This window comes from Cydia splendana, chromosome 18 (genome assembly GCF_910591565.1).
Source record: "Cydia splendana chromosome 18, ilCydSple1.2, whole genome shotgun sequence".
In the NCBI taxonomy this organism is placed as follows: Eukaryota; Metazoa; Arthropoda; class Insecta; order Lepidoptera; family Tortricidae; genus Cydia; species Cydia splendana.
Window position 1 is genome coordinate 3448962 of NC_085977.1, and position 16659 is coordinate 3465620.

The following is a 16659-nucleotide window of genomic DNA, read 5'->3' on the forward strand; positions in this document are numbered from 1 at the left end:
CCCGCAGGACAGATATGGCCGCTACGTGGCGATAGCGCCACGCGCGGCTTATGGCTAGCCACCAAAATTGGTGTGGAACGGATGTACTTGTAGCTACCTGTAGCAAAGCGACGAAATCGCGGAGTGAGCCACGCCTGCTATACTGTAAAAGTAAAGTAAAGTAAATCTTTATTTCAGTACAGTATATATGATATTGAGCGTCTGTGTATTGAGCATATGTATTAAACATAAAGCGTACACGTAAAGCTGATTAAAATGCAGGAAGATCTGTGATGAAGGTTGATAATTATTAAACTGCAACCATGCTCGTCTGTGGCTGTCTTTGACGGTCAAAGGATTACGAATAAAAAACAGCCAAAGCGCATAAACTGGTCACACCGCGGAGTGGTGTTTTTTACAATTTTCGGTGGCCAAAATAATTTGGCTAGAGGGAAAACCGAACATCATTTAAATTTTGGGCCACTTTTACCTTGTCGTTGTGACACATAAATAATAAGTATACCTAAGTCTTGAAAGATCTCATATAACAGACAGGTGTTCTTCTAACAAATTTTAAGAGTAGGTACAGTTCCATCCGGAACGGCCCGGTCTAGCGTGAGTCACCCTTTATTGGACTCTACAAGACATAGTAATAAAATGGTAATAAATGTAACCTGCTCACAAAATTTCACGGCACTCAGTTCAGAAATGCGACCTGAAGAGAACAGCCGTACGCCCAGGGGCGTATTTCCCTAGGGCCATCCGGGCATGGCCCGCATGCCTCACTCCGGGATTTCGTCGCTTTGCTACTGGTAGCTAAAAGTACATCCGTTCCCCACCAATTTTGGGGAAAGCTATAAGCTGCGCGTGGCGCTGTCGCCACCTAGCGGCCATATATGTGCTGATCGTAACAGACGCGTTTTGTTAGAGAGTGAGTCTTCTGTACCTAGTACTATTATTTATTCTGTGGCATGCCCGGGGCGCCAATCCGCTAAGGGCGGCGAATGCCGCCCCTCGCCCTTGTCATTTTGCATTTTGTTTTCTTCCTTAACTTCGGGGGTGGCAAAACTGGCAAAACTTATTGTCCCGGGGCGCCAAATTTCAAAATACGCCCCTGCGTACTCCCGAACTGGCAAGATAAGCATGAGCCCGAGCTGAAACAAAGACGCTTTGCTCAGCCGTCGCGCTAGCTCGGTCAAGAACTGTCAATGCACATTTGACCTTGCATTTGCTCGACTTAATGAACTTGATGATACCTATTATTTTGTTGAATAAAATCATCATTATCGGGAAATCCCTGAGACAAATTCCTTATAACTTACAATCGCCTCTCAACTTCAACTTCTTCACTGTCAATTAGTGATACACGTGATTAAGAAAGAAGGTACCTAAGTAAATAAAATAATTAATACACATTTTAAATAGGGCATATTACGCGAAATTCTGCGTAAGGGGCTCTACTACCACAATTCATCACAATCTGGGGGTCTACCGCGAAGCAAGAAAATCGAAATTTCGTTATCTAACCTCTCTATCACTCTTGCATATTCGAGCGATAAAGAAAAACTAAATTTAAAATTACGCGTTTCCCGGTAGGCCCTTGTTAACAAACCGCCTTGATGCATCAATGTCATATTTTATTGTCTGTGAAAACTTGTCAAAAAACAGTTTAAGGCACTTTTATAAGTTACTAGATGGTTAACTAGCTAGCTTAGTGCTGCACTCTGGCGGCAGAGCATTGCAGTAATACTACCCCCTATTGGCACCTGATTTGACAGCATTTTTTCCAGGTGAAGAGGTCAAGACTTATGTCAGCCAACTGGTCAAAGGAGACTAGAGTTAGACCAAGGAAAGTCTGCAGAGATTTTGACAGCCCACGCAGTGCAAGCTTTATTTTAAACGTCAAACTTCTATGACGTATAAATTACACTTGCACTACGGGGGCTATCAAAATCGTTGCAGACTTTTCTTGGTCCAACTCTAACTGTTACCTAGTAATGGTTCAGGGGACAAAATATAAATAAATAACTTAAGAAATATTTCACAATCGGCTAAAATAATTTACACTTTTTTGCAACATTTAGAAATTCCACTACTTATGTATATATGTAAGAGGAAAACCGGTGGATATCCCAAGTTATTTCTGTGATACCGGTCATCCAGCTATAGTCTGGGAGCCGACCGTAAGATTACTTAAATCACAAAATAAAAGTTGCAGAAAAGGGAAAAAAATAATTTTATATAGACAATGCACAAAATATTGATTGAAATTAGAATTAAATGTAGTTTTTACATTATCAACATGTAATTTAACATATACCACTAGCCTTTCAGCGTAGGTAAATATTATGATGAAACCTGCATAGACTTCTACTTAAATATATCAGAGAAAAAAAGGTGCACATAATTGGGAATTACATACGAAATCAAAAATAAGCATCATATTGCACTTCATTGGAAATATTATCAAGATGAAATTGACGCATTCACCTTATTCTGATGAAAACTGATCATCACGCAAATAGACGACCAAAAAACATAATTGACTAACTTAATGTCAACATCTCAATGGTAAAAGTACAATAAAATATTACGAATTTATTACTATAAACTAGTTTCAATAATTCTACAACAAAGACAAGAATATAGTTAACGCCAGTATCGCGCTAACATTATTGAAACTAGATTTATAATAATAAATTAGCAATATTTATTGTACTTTTTACATTGAGATGTTGACATTAAGTAACTTTGTTTTTTCTTGTCATTGACATATTTCAAGTATTTCAAAGTTAGAATGCGCGCCGCATCGTAGGTTCTTCTGGCGGCGCTAATGCATAAAGGTTAGATTGTTAACATCAGGTTATTAATATAAAATACTCTAAAAACATAAACAAAAACTTCTTAATTATTAATCACTACAAAGGATGAAGTGAATGAGTATCATTTACTGTCATTAGTATACTCCAAGTATTTGTCATCTTAACTTAAACCATTTCATGCCAAGGACAGCTGAATGTCTTAAGCGGTCATCTCCAAAAGTATATTATGGCGTACAAAGTTTCAAGGACCTAACGATGACGAGAAGTTATTATGATCTAAAATCAAGGCTTAATATTATCCAATATCCACTTCATATAGTTCGAAACATCTGTGTATACTCCCGGAAAGTCGGACCCGCAAAGCCTGGGTCCGTACGACACGATGCCGTGCTGAATGAAGCGTTCTCCGCTATTCCTGTAGGCCCCCTTGACCATCAGTGGGCCTCCGGAGTCCCCTGCGCAGGAGTCCTTGCCGTTCTCACCGGCGCAGATCTTGTTGGTCGTCTCGTCTTCTTCACCGGGTTTTTGGCCTCTGAAATAAATAAATATTAGAGGACATCTTACACAGATCAACCCAGCCACAAACTAAGCAAAGCCTGTACAAATGTACAAGGTGCTAGGCGACGATATACAATATACATACTTATATAGAAAACACCCATGACTCAGGAACAAAATATTTGCGTTCATCACACAAATAAATGCTCTTACCGGGATTCGAATCCAGGATCATAGAAACAACCATTCTTGCTTCTAGTTTGTTACCACTACGTGTATTAGTAGTATCTTATACTACCATATGTACCATGATGGATCCTGGGGATGACAGATTTTTTATTGGTGTAGGTAGGTACGATTCTATACCGAGCCCGACGATGGAATGCATACCTAAGTATAAAAAATAAAGTGGTAGGGCTACTTGCACCATCCAGTATTAGCCACTAACTCGAAGTTAACCGTTAACACAGAGTTTAAATTGTGTATTGTAACCCCGAGTTAATGGCTAACCCTGGATGGTGCAAGTGGCACACTTTAGTAAAATAGTCTTCTATTTCACAGCTACATTTTGGACTTCCTCCTCCTCCTCCTCTATGTAATTCTACTTGCGACACAAAAAAGGGAGAAACGTGTGAGTTGCCTCTCTCACATGTCATGGTTTCACTCTCATTCCCTTTCTCGTGATCCCAGCCCATCTTAACAATTGAATAATATACCAAATACCAATATAACTGTCGATTGGCAATAGCAAGCGTCATCCTTTACTGAAGAGGATCCAAGCCTCTTAAATCTTCTTAAATCTTCCTTTTTAGAGTTCCGTACCCAAAGGGTAAAAACGAGACCCTATTACTAAGACTTCGCTGTCCGTCTGTCTGTTACCAGGCTGTAACTCATGAACCGTGATAGCAAGACAGTTGAAATTTTCTGAAATGATGTATTTCTGTTGCCGCTACAAATACTAAAAACAGAATAAAATAAATATTTAAGTTGGTCTCCCATACAACAACCATGATTGTTTTGCCGTTTTTTGCGTAATGGTAAGGAACCCTTCATGCGCGAGTCCGACTCTCACTTGGCCGGTTTTTTACCTATTATACAATTCTCGGCACGAATCAGCAGTATGTATTGGCACGTATACGGCTAGCAGCTTAGATGAGATGTAGCCTTTCTCAGTATAGCCCCAGCCAGCGACGGTGGCGTGCTGGCCTCCGAGGTTACGGCTCTGTAGGTCTCTGGATACCGGCAGGCAGATTATACCGGCGTTCTCTGTAAAAATAAGTACGATGGTTGGGAAAGCTGTTTCCTCAATGTTTATACTACTTATATCGGTCAATGAGAATATAGCTAGCGCTACGTTAAGAACATCGGTGGCAAACTAGCTTCAGACTGGCTGATGGCTGGCTTTTATTTATTTATTTTTTTCTATGTGATACTCGTAATCTTACAAGAAACGGGAACATCCCCATGTCTAACGCAAAAAATATCAAAGAAATACACTCAAGATTATTTTTAGATATAGGTAATAGTGAAATATGCAGTGGCGTAGCGTGAACCAATCTGGCCGTGGTCGAAAACCAGATCTGTGAGGACCTTTTCAATGTGTTTTCCCAAGGAAATAAAAATATTGGCTTTGCGAGGCCCCCCTAAGTGCGAGGCCGTGGGCGAATGGAACATTCGCCTTGCTACGCCACTGGAAATATGTATAAACATATAAATAAACCGTTCAAGTTGGTGGAAGAGTCATTAGTGTGGGTATAAAAGAAGTAAATAGGATGTACTTACTGAAAGATAAGTCCACTGGCTTTTTAAGCCTGAGAAGACCGATATCATTTCTGTTGTTGGGTTTGCCGTGATATTCTGGATGGGGTATGGCCTCCTCAATACGAATATCCTGAAAGTAAATAAAATGGCAATAATTAAATTTGATAAGTGCATGATGTTTGTAGCTATGTTATCCAAGGGACAATGCTACGTAAATCATTGTCTCAGCTTGTAGCTCGAGTTTTGAACGTAGTGTTCATTGATGAGACTAAGTCAGGGTCAGTCGAGGACGCTAGACTTGTAGAAAAGGGGAAGAAGATATACCTGAATCTAGGATTACCACATCTCTCCTATGCTCACGGCAAGCATCTTTAAGTTGGATATGCAGTCGGCTGATGTCAGCACGTAGCGTTCATTGATGAGACTAAGTATCTTCAGGGACTCTAGGGGCGAACCACAGCAAATCTAATAGACACTAGACTTTGTAGAAAAGGGGGAGAATATACCTGAATCTTAGATTCGCAAGTAAGAGTGGGAGGTTCTCCTTGACAGTCCGGGGAGGTATCCACATCGTTTTCTCCTATCCTCACGCCAAGCAGCTTCAAGTTGGAGATGCAGTGGGCCGCGGTGAGTACGTAGCGTTCATTGATGAGGCTGCCGCCGCATTCGAACTGGGGTCCCAGTCCTGTTATACGTGAAACGTACAGTCAGCTACAGAGATAGTTGATCTCTCTGCAAATATACATGTAAAACTACTAAGAAAAAAAAAGAACCAGGTAACAACAGGCGGTCTTATCGTTAAAAAGCGAAGCAAAGCTTCCAGACAACCTTTGGCTAGCAGGAAATGTAGAACTCAAACAGAAGTCAACAGGTAGTGCACGGAGCAAAATATGGAGACTATTAAACACAAACACACATATTACATACTACTTATATTAGTACGAGTATTACAACAAAACCTAATACACAAATATAAATACAATATATATATACATAATATATATTTATACTTACATATATACAATATATAAAATGGCAACTTAAGGCAGACATAAAAAGTATACTTTCAGCGGATTTTTGAAAATGGGGAGTGATTTAGCTAATCTTAATTCTGCTGGCAAAGCAGTCCACAACCGAACAGCCCGGAAGGTAAACGAGATGTTATAAAATTTTGAAGTAGATGAAGGAGGAGCAAAAATATGAGTCTGAGAACATCGGATAGAAGAGAGATATTTGAAACGCTCTTTGAGATAAGGTGGTGTAGCGGGGTTAAAGAGAATGCCATAAAGAAGGGCGAGGACATGAGAGTCACGGCGAAGTCGAATGAGAAGCCACTTGAGCTGAGAACGGAATTGTGACACATGGTCATATTTGCGCAGGCCAAATATAAACCTTATGCAGAGATTCTGGAGGCGCTCAAACTTATTCAGCTGGTTCTCCGTAAGGTCCAGAGGGATTGAGCTAGCGCAATCTTAGTGGCGTAAGGCAAGAAATTTCGAAGTCTGTGGAGTGATGCACTTGCTGTAAACATTTTCTTGCTAACCTCACTCACATGAGGCGCCCAAGAGAGACTCTGGTCCATCATGACACCGAGGTTCTTTACCTGGAGAGAGTAGGGAATCTGAATACAATGGCAAGTAGAGAACCAAAATCAATCCGAGCAGTAAGCTTTGAGCTACCTATTACCATAGCCTAAGTTTTAGTAGGGTTTACCTTGAGACCGTAACGTTTGCTCCAATCTAAAATGCTCTCCAAGTCGGTGTTCATGGCGCAGATACTTAGTCTGTGATAGATCGGCAATAGAGCCCTGAGAGTATATCTGAAGGTCCGTTACGGTGATAGGAGGCCAAAATGTTGGAAGTGATAGAGTTTATAAAGATAGTTGATCTCTCTGCAAACAAATTTAAATGCAGGGACTTAAAATAGCATGGAGTAGAAACATCAGGGACTGGACAGGTATTAAAACCGGAGCCAAATTTTGGAAGTAAGAACTTAATGATACTTCAAATAGTTAATCGCATTTACCTTTTATTACATTTGTAGATAACTACGAGAAACTGCAACTAACTATTTTTTTTTTTAATAAAAGTAATGTTTTAACTTACGTGTCTTATATGCGATGAGCGTCATCCATGGATACTCGTAGAGACCCGCGGTTCGGCCTCCTGTGAATGAATGATTGAATTAATTGATCATAAGTGAAGTATTTACCTAAAGGTCTTCCATTTCTGACCGCAGCTGCACTACTGCTCCGACACGTCGCGCGTCGATGTTATTGTCAATTTCCATAGTAAAATGAATGACAAGACAATGAATGACAGTAACATCGCAACAGTAGTGCAGCTGTCGTTGGAAATGGACTGTCGCCTTATTTAATCCTGAAGTACTAAGTTGAATAACAATATCTACTTAATTCATTGTCGAATCAATTAATTTGATATATAAACAACTCTCCGCTAAAAGCACTAGTTTCTAGATTTGAATTAATTTAATTTGAACTTTTCATTTTGAACATGTCATTTTCTATGACGGCTGATCGGTGCTTTCCATAGAAAACGAAGCGCTGGCAGCTCCGGCCCGACCCCCGCCCGGCCCCGGCCCGGTCTACCGTGAGTCATCCTTAAGACTGTTGACAATACTTTATTATTATGTCATCAATTAATCGACTGATGGAGTTTGAAGAATGGTCATGTGAATTCGGTGATAAAATAACGCTACATCATTAATGTATTTTCGTTAGAATTAGAATCTCTTCGATGAGTAAGCTTTGCCTTCACCATGAGTGTTACGTGGCCTTTAACGCTCACAAACGCTTGCACCAATGTCAATTATCAGTACGAGGAGATGCATTTTGTGTACGTCTACCACTAGTTTTTACATTGACATAACGCTCACGTCTACGTAATTTACATTCTGTACATCTCGCTTGCACTAATATGCGAGTACGAGCGAGATGCATAGAAAGTAAGTTACGTAGACGTGAGCATATATGTCAATGTCAAAACTGATGGTAGACGTAGTGAATTACTTTACGCGGTCGCTAGCGAATACCTCTATATCAGTGTCAACTCGTGGTACCTTACCTAAGAGCTTGTCTCCGTCTCTGTTGATCTTCCCACACGCGTCCGGGAGCAGGTGGAGGTTCGGGTGGTTTTCCACGCTTTCCACATCAGGTGTTGATTTAGTCGAGAGTTGGGAGCAACACACCTGGGGAAGATATTTTACTTTGTTCATTCTTTCTGATGATGCTCTTTTGGTATAGTTCGTAGGTTTCTAATAGAGCCCGAACTAATCCTATTGTCTATTGTTAAGTAAAACCGCTCGTGCCACGTGCCACAACCACCTGCATAAAAAATACGTACTTCAGTTACTGAGTGCCGGCGAGTCGAACGCTACAGAACCAGTCTAAAATGTGTCATCGAGATGCGTAACTAGGGCTTGCAATCCGGATACCGGATATCCGTTTTATCCGGATATCCGTCCAATTTACTATCTAGATTTCGATGAGGTTGATATCCGGATAAAACGAATAATTCGAATACCATTTATGACAAAAATATCATTCCAATTTTTAAGAAAACTATTTCACAAACGTTGAAAATAATAACGTAAAGTATGTCGATTGATTTATTTATTTATTTGGATACATTTTTACGGTATAAAAACTGTTTATTTAAAAAGTATTTCTCCTTGATTGTCGACTACTCCCTTATTTTTTTTTTTATATTTGGGAACCTAGCTCCGTAAAACGTACAAAGTAACTTTGAATGTAGGTACTTGTACCGTGTTCCTGTCAAACGCGCTGCGCTGCATTATTGTTAGCATCTGAAAGCATTATTAATAACGTGCGAACAGAACTAAAATGGGTCCAACGGAGGAGAACTTCGGTTGATATTGAACTGCCGAACGAGATGCAGTAGCTGTTTTGCAGATACATATATGATAAGAAAGTTTTAGCATTCTGCATTAAAATAAATTATGTAATGAAAACCTTGATTGACCTTAAATTCAATGTCTCAACAAGAAGACTGTCTCAACGGTGAGAAGACGTATTCGATTCTCTAAATATCATCAAAACCACTGCCAGTACCATATGTCAATAAGACACCAATTTCGTAACTGAAGCATAGTTTGACTAGAATTATAATTCATGGTTGTAAAACTTACATGAAATAACGCTAAATATCTTGGGTAGGGCATGCAGTACCGGTCCCGGTACCAAAAATTTCATTTCCCGGTTCTGGGCATGGCCGGAACCGGGATTCCCGGTTCTTCCCGGTTCTCAAGGCATCTTTTGATTACTTTTAAGAAATTGTTTGTGTCAGCGTACAATCTTTATGAATGACTTATTTTCATATAAATAATTGCACAAGAAATATACATGACTTATTTTATTATAAACAAACACTTAATTGGCGTTCCAACCTATTTTACGAATTAACCGGCGCACTGGGCCGAGCCACACGGCCGTAGCGTAGTCGATGCGCTCAGCACTACCTATGACGGCACGGCCTGCCTGCATGAATGCCTACTTTACTAGGTTAGTTTGTCGGGTTATTTGGGTCCCCTGTTTCATAGCACCATTATTAAATATTATATAATGTCCCGAGCTAAAGTACTAAAACATTACTACTATTGAAACGGGAATAAATAGTCATATGATGAGAACCGGGAAGTACCGGTACCGGGTCTTCAGTACCGGTTCTTTTGACACTATAAAATTCCCGGGAATTCCCGGGAATATGAGAACCGGGAATTCCCGGGAGCATGCCCTAGTCTTGGGATCATCCTGAAGTCACTTAAGAAATGAATTTCGCAACGCAGGCTGCCAATATTATGCGGAGGGTTGAAGTATCTCCATAAACTATAAATTGTTACAAACATAGTTTGAGTCAGGTGTTTGCGTTTGCATAATTGAAGCAAATAATACCGTTCTCATTAATAGAATTTGCCGAAGGTAGTCACAGTAAAGCTTCAGCAAAAATGTTTTCGAAGTGAAATTCGGACATTAAAATTTCGGCGAAAAGGTAAAACTCCTAAAAATACTTTAATACTTGCTGTTACGCAACCTTTTATACGTAAAAAATACCAAAAAAAAACAAAAAATCCCGTAGAATCAAAATTCTATTACACTTTTTATAAAGTTCATGTGAGTTTTGTTAAATAAAAAGCAAGTATTCGAATTATCCGTTTTATCCGGATATCCGGATAGTAAAATAATAAATATTCGAAATATCCGGATACAAAAAATGGGCGGATATTGCAAGCCCTATGCGTAACAAAGGCGCGTTATCGGAGAGCGCACCTACACTGGTTTTTTGAGCGTTGGACTAGCCCGCGTTCAGGTGCCAAATATAATAATTATGACCCTTTTTTGCAGACAATAGGATTAGCCGCTGGGCTCTATTACAAAGCTACAAACTATAAGGTGTAGGTACTTATTTTATTATTTTAGCAGCTTTGTAAAATGTAAACATGGGCTAAACGGAAATAAATGGTTATATGCAAGATTAACTGGAAGAGCAATATAATATTTTAAACTTTCGCGTTTTGAACACATATTAACTCACATTTATTTCGCGTTAGACCCGTCTATAAATGTGAGTTAACTGGAATAGATCCCTTTGAGGGACAAGTTCGCCATTATACCTGCTAATGATGTGAGATTTTTCCTGTTTTGTTTTTATTATGTGTATATTACTTAACTGCTATTTACTACGCACGATTATCTTCTTTAGTTCCTTTATGTAGAGTATTTTTTTACTTTTCGACTCGACTCGAAGGAAATTAAATTGGAAACTTTGTATAATTGTATATTCATGCATGATATAGCCGTTTTATATAAGTAGTTCGTTTTTTTGCATTAGAAAAAGACTACGCGATCTTGACGTGTCTTTTAATTGAAAAAAGCTTTTTAAAAATCAGTAACTATTACAGAAAGCAAAAGAATGTCAAATAATCGTATATGATTCATAATTGTTACATATTTGCCGTGACTTATTTTTCAAACGTGTTTTTCAATAAAAAGACATGTCTTGATTGTTTACCTTTTTTTTCTAATGCTGAAAAAAACGAACTATAACAGGGATAAAATTATATCTAACTTGTAATCGAGTCAGAAGGATGTGGCCAGTTGTGCTAGCTACACACGTATACAGACAGTAGGTATTGACAATAAACACAAATATAAAATGAACATATTCGCAATAATAAGTGTTTATATGTCTGTGACGTACTGGTACCGCATGGTTAAGGTTGCAAAGACCTTTCCTCGAACAGACCAGTTGCCCGTTGCCCGCCATCGAGTATAAAAACTATTATATTCTCGGCTACGGTTTACCCGGGTAATTCCGAAATTCGGAAAATTCCGAAATTCAGATGAAAATCACCCAAAATTCCATCATAATAAAAGTCTCTTTTCGGAATTATCCGACAGTTTTCGACATTGGGAATTACCCTAATACAACTTATACATAATACGGGGAAACTATCAAATGACAGTGATAGGTACAAAGTACCTAAGTATCTACTTTTTAGAAAAAAAACAGTGATGCTTTGAAATAAGGATGAAAGTACGCACAATACGATATTACATCAGTAATATAAACGTAGTTTACCCTAAAAATGCATATAGATAAGGTAAATGTACTCGACGTGCTCGACGCGGTTCCAGTACCTACATGTCGTCTTGAAACTTAAGTCATTGTAAATAGAGGTGACAGCAAGGTGTCATCTATTGGGCATTAGCATGTCGAGCACTAGTACGTTTAGCACTAATACTATGATTGATGCATCAGACCATAAGCGACAGTCAATAACTAAGTTAAGTATCTATTCTATGTATTTTGAATGAAAAAACAAATTAATACTTGCAACAAAGTATGTGAGACTAGACGATTAGAAAAGTACCTAGGCAGTGCCGCGTACCATGTCCGATTTTTTATTCAGATAGATGTGTCATAACTATATACAGGGTGATTCAGGAGACGTGAGCAGGACTAATACTGCGCATTTCGTAGATTATAAGCAACACTTTCGTATCAGTATTAGTGAGGTTAACGTTAATTTTCTAGTCGTGTTGAAAAAAAAAGTTATTAATTTATTTACGACATGCGTGGTCACCCTAAAATTAGAATACTAAACTACCGATATTCTGTGTCAAATTAAATGTCACCACTGTCATCGCGGTTTGGTTACTTTTGAAAACTCGTATCTCACTCAAGTTAGTTTATTTTCTTCGTAATCAAAAATTAAAGAGGTTTTATGCTTATTAATTAGGTCTTGTAGGGTGACCATGATTGTAGAGGGTTAAATTTGCCCTCACCAAAAAGTTAAAAAATAGGAAAAAATCTGGCTGTTTCACCTAAATACGACGGTGATCGATCAATTATCAGTTACTGGGTGTGCAGGATTAGTCCTGCTCACGTCTCATGAATCACCCTGTATAATAAAGTATATATTTTTTAAAAGCTAGATAAATATTCTTCACGGTAGTAATTTTTCTATGGCAAAAAATTCTGTATTTTTAAAGATACTGATAGTTGAATAAAAAAAAACAAACCGTATTTGGTTTGATCGTCAATATTTTTATTTTTTTCTGTTAAACTGTACATTAAATGTCTCAAAAACGAATTCCTCATGCCCGATTTATCAGGAAATGATACCAAACTCGAGGTGGTAGGTAAATAGAAGCCGATATGATTTTTTACATAAAGGGCGGCGGCGTGTAACTTTGGATGCCCCGTCTGCCTACCCACCAGGGGGTGGCATTTAGCTACCGGGCTGAATTGACTTAGCTTTACGTATATTACATCTGTGCCAAGTGAATTCATCCGATACCAAAATTTGCACGTTTGACACTACTTCCCTCACTATAACCCCTTATTCATAAAACTTTACGGGCCTGATTTAGTAAAATATTTTTTTTATCATTTTCTTGACATAAGTCAAAATGACAGATAAAGACAAACGATTATTAGCTAATTGAGGTTTGTAGCGCGTTTATGTATAAGGGGGTAGGGAAATACTAACCATTGGTAGCTTGGCTCCATCGAAACCGCAGAAAGCGCTCTGGGACTTCTTATCGGCGGTTGGCGTCTTCATGTTAAGAAGGGCCACGGCAGCGTCACAAGATTGGTAGCCGACGCAATCGTTACAACTCTCTGCGAAATTTACAGTATTTTACGGAAAGTGTAAACTTAGGTACATGGGTCATATCCAGACATAGAAGTTTTTGTGGCATAAACGAATGTCTGAGAAAATGAAACATCGATAGGTCGTAACAGATTAATAATTAAAAGATGTAACCGACAAATTTTAAGAACGCAAATCAGTTACAAACTGGTACATAATTTAGATTAACATTAACTTAGATTAACACAAGTATCCTGGACATAACGCATGTGAACAAACAAATTGCAAAATTTCCACACGCGTATCGAAGTTTGAATAATTGTCGCCGTGGCGCATAAGTATAATAGGTACAATATTTCATTTTTCGATTAATAAGCAGGATATATTAATGTTCAAAGTACAAGAAAATTATTACACGGCAAATCCGTAGTCAACTCGAGAAGTGGTAGCCACATCGCCGTTATCGTCACTCAAGTCTTGATCGGCAGCGGCCCATTTGCTGCAAGATATGAAATTTTCTTGACAGCAGTTTGACGCGACGAGAGATGACCATAACAGCGTTTGTCTATGTTGCACCAAACCTGAGTTCCAATAGGTACTACCAGGGTTCAGCATCAGCTATCTTGGGTAATGCTCTACCATGTGATCATCATGACGAATCGGATGTCCAAAACAGCGCGTGCCTATGTTGCACCAAACCTGAGTTCCGCTAGGTACAACCAGGGTTCAGCATCAGCTATCTGCTAGCAGCCGCCAGCAACATGCTGAGGTGAGACCATTTCGTGGCACTTTTTCTTTTTTATGTTTCACTGTATAAGTTTTTATTTTGTGTCTGTGCTCACGAATACAATTATTTCTATTTCTATCTCTACCTCTACCTCTACCTCTACCTCTACTACCTCTACCTCTACCTCTACCTCTATTTCTATTTCCACCACCACAAGAATGCATAGATTGTCGAATAGTGCGTTCTGACTTTTTGACTATTTTAAGGTTAGGCTACAGGGCAAACCCTTAACCCGATCGTCTTTGTTTTAGGCTCAAATTGTAGCTGACTAAATTGTCCAGAGCCGTTTTTTTCAAATTTTTGATATCGTTCTTCGTTTCCAAATTATCGAGCACCAAAATCAAAAATTCGGAAAAAATTGAATTTTATTTTCACTATTACGACCATAACTTTTTTCGTTTTTGACTTTCTCGAATAATTATTTTTGCACCTTACAGCTCTCGTGATTATGCGTCTTTTGAGCCTATTTTTTAATATCATATCTTCACAACTTTCCGAGATATAAGGGGATCGCACTTTTTCGTGAAATCGGACCCTATACCTACTGGAGCGAACGAAAAGACATTTCCAATGTCAAAACCGTGAAGATCACAATTCACATTAAAATCTTGTTTACCACGAAACAAAAAACATCTCTAATTGTTTCATCTTTTATCACCATCAAATTTAACAAAATAAAACTTACGATTTTGATAAGCCAGAGCACAGCTTAACCAAGCGAGCACAACACAAAGGGTAACTTTTGCACGCATTTTGTTATTATTTATATATTTTCCTTTATAAAATATAAACGTCTGCATCTGCCGTTTGGCGGCTCTCGACTGGTCAGTTTAACCGGTTCCTTATACAGGGTGATTCAGGAGACGTGAGCAGGACTAACACTGTGCATTTCGTAAATTATAAGCAACTGTTTCGTATCAGTATTAGTGAGGTTAACGTACATTTTCTAGTCGTGTTGAAAAAAAATATATTAATTTATTTAGGACATGCATGGTCACCCTAAAATTAGAATACTAAACTACCGATATTCTGTGTCAAATTGAATTTCATCATTGTCATCACGGTCTGGTTACTTTTGAAAACTCGTATCTCACTCAAGTTTGACAGTTTATTTTCTTCGTAATCAAAATGCTGTCATTACGGTTAAAGAGGTTTTATGTTTATTAATTAGGTCTTGTAGGGTGACCTGGGTGACCATGATTGTAGAGAATTAAATTTGCTCTCACCAAAAGTTAAAAAATAGGAAAAAGTGTGGTTGTTTCACCTAAATACGACGGTGATCGATCAATTTTATTATCAGTTACTGAGTGTGCAGGATTAGTCCTGCTCACGTCTCATGAATCAACCTGTATCTTATAATATACCTATAAGAAGTGATTTTTTTTTACTAAGATGTTAGAGTTAGACCAAGAAAAGTCTGCAGCAATTTTGATAGCCCACGCAGTGCAAGTGTTATTTTTACGTCATAATTTCATAGAAGTTTGACATTTAAAATAACACTTGCACTGCGTGGGCTTTAGTTTTAGTTCCATCCGGAAGAAGCATGAAGCTTGACACACATGTAGCTTTTGTATGGAAGAAAAAAATGCCAGAGGAAGCAACATGTCAACAACTGGGCATGGATTTTATATGAGGATTTTGACGGTTCAGTACTCTTACTAATCAGCCTAAACCTGTCGGATAACTTAGCGTTATTGGACTCTATCATCATCTCAGCCATAAGACGTCCACTGCTGAACATAGGCCTCCCCCTTGGACCTCCATACGTGCCGGTTGGAAGCGACCCACATCCAGCGTCTTCCGGCGACCTTAACAAGGTCGTCTGTCCATCTTGTCGGTGGACGTCCTACGCTGCGCTTGCTATTCCGTGGTCTCCACTTGAGCACTTTTCGACCCCATCGGCCATCTTCTCTGCGTGCAATGTGGCCTGCCCATTGGACTCTATAGACAGGCGGAATAATAGTTGAGTCAGACCAAGAAAAGTCTGCAACGATTTTAATAGCACACGCAGTGCCTTATTTTAAACGTCCAATTTCTATGAAATTATGACGTATAAATAACACTTGCACTGCGGGTGCTATCAAAATCGTTGCAGACTTTTCTTGGTCTAACTTTAACCTTTTCGACGCCGTGTCAAACACAAAAGCAGTCACCCGGACGCCACGTCACCGAAGTGTCAAAAGTGAAATTGAACTTTATGCATATGCATGTAGATTGTAGGTCTATGTTGCTCTATGGTCTGTGACCGATTAATCAATCTTTGGCATTGAACCTGCAGTGCGGATATATCGGTCATTGGCGTCCAAAACGTTAATTATGTAACCTTGTCATTTCACGACACTCCGTTTAGAAATGTGACCTGAAGAGAACAGCCGTGCGCCCGAACCACCCGAACTGACATACTCGTAAAATAGGTAAGCATTTTTCCCTGAGCTGAAACAGAAACGCTTTGCTCAGTCTTCGCGCTAGCTCGATCAAGAACTATCAATGCGTGCGGTTGCTCATTTGACCTTGCATTTTCTCGACTTAATGATAATTTGTTGATAAGTGTTATTTTGTTGAATAAAATGATCATTATCGGGAAACCCCTGAGACAAATTCCTTATAACTTACAAACGGCTATCAACTTCAACTTCTTCACTGTCAGTTTGTGATACACGTGATTTAGAAAGAAGGTAA

At 38.9% G+C, this 16659-nt stretch overlaps 1 protein-coding gene and 1 long non-coding RNA gene across 2 annotated transcripts; both read right to left on the bottom strand.

Annotated features, from left to right (window-relative positions):
- Positions 1-3043: 3043 nt before the first annotated feature.
- Positions 3044-7678, bottom strand: LOC134799683 (melanization protease 1-like). Its single transcript, XM_063772122.1, has 6 exons — positions 7669-7678; positions 7166-7225; positions 5567-5745; positions 5082-5190; positions 4388-4565; positions 3044-3333 (listed from the first exon to the last, which is right to left on the bottom strand). The coding sequence occupies exons 1-6, from the start codon at positions 7676-7678 to the stop codon at positions 3084-3086; spliced, it is 786 nt and encodes a 261-aa protein (XP_063628192.1). The 3' UTR covers positions 3044-3083.
- A 479-nt stretch (positions 7679-8157) lies between these two features.
- LOC134799378 (uncharacterized) lies at positions 8158-14821 on the bottom strand. Its single transcript, XR_010145384.1, has 3 exons — positions 14666-14821; positions 13092-13222; positions 8158-8267 (listed from the first exon to the last, which is right to left on the bottom strand). It is a non-coding gene; the product is annotated as an uncharacterized LOC134799378 (long non-coding RNA).
- Positions 14822-16659: the final 1838 nt, after the last annotated feature.

Bases quoted from the DNA above. Each gene is read 5' to 3' on its own strand.
- LOC134799683 (XM_063772122.1), bottom strand. The intron at 4,566-5,081 runs GTAAGTACATCC...TTATTTTTACAG, and splicing joins GCCAGTGGACTTATCTTTCA to AGAACGCCGGTATAATCTGC. The intron at 3,334-4,387 runs GTAAAAAACCGG...TATTTATTTCAG, and splicing joins TGCCGAGAATTGTATAATAG to AGGCCAAAAACCCGGTGAAG.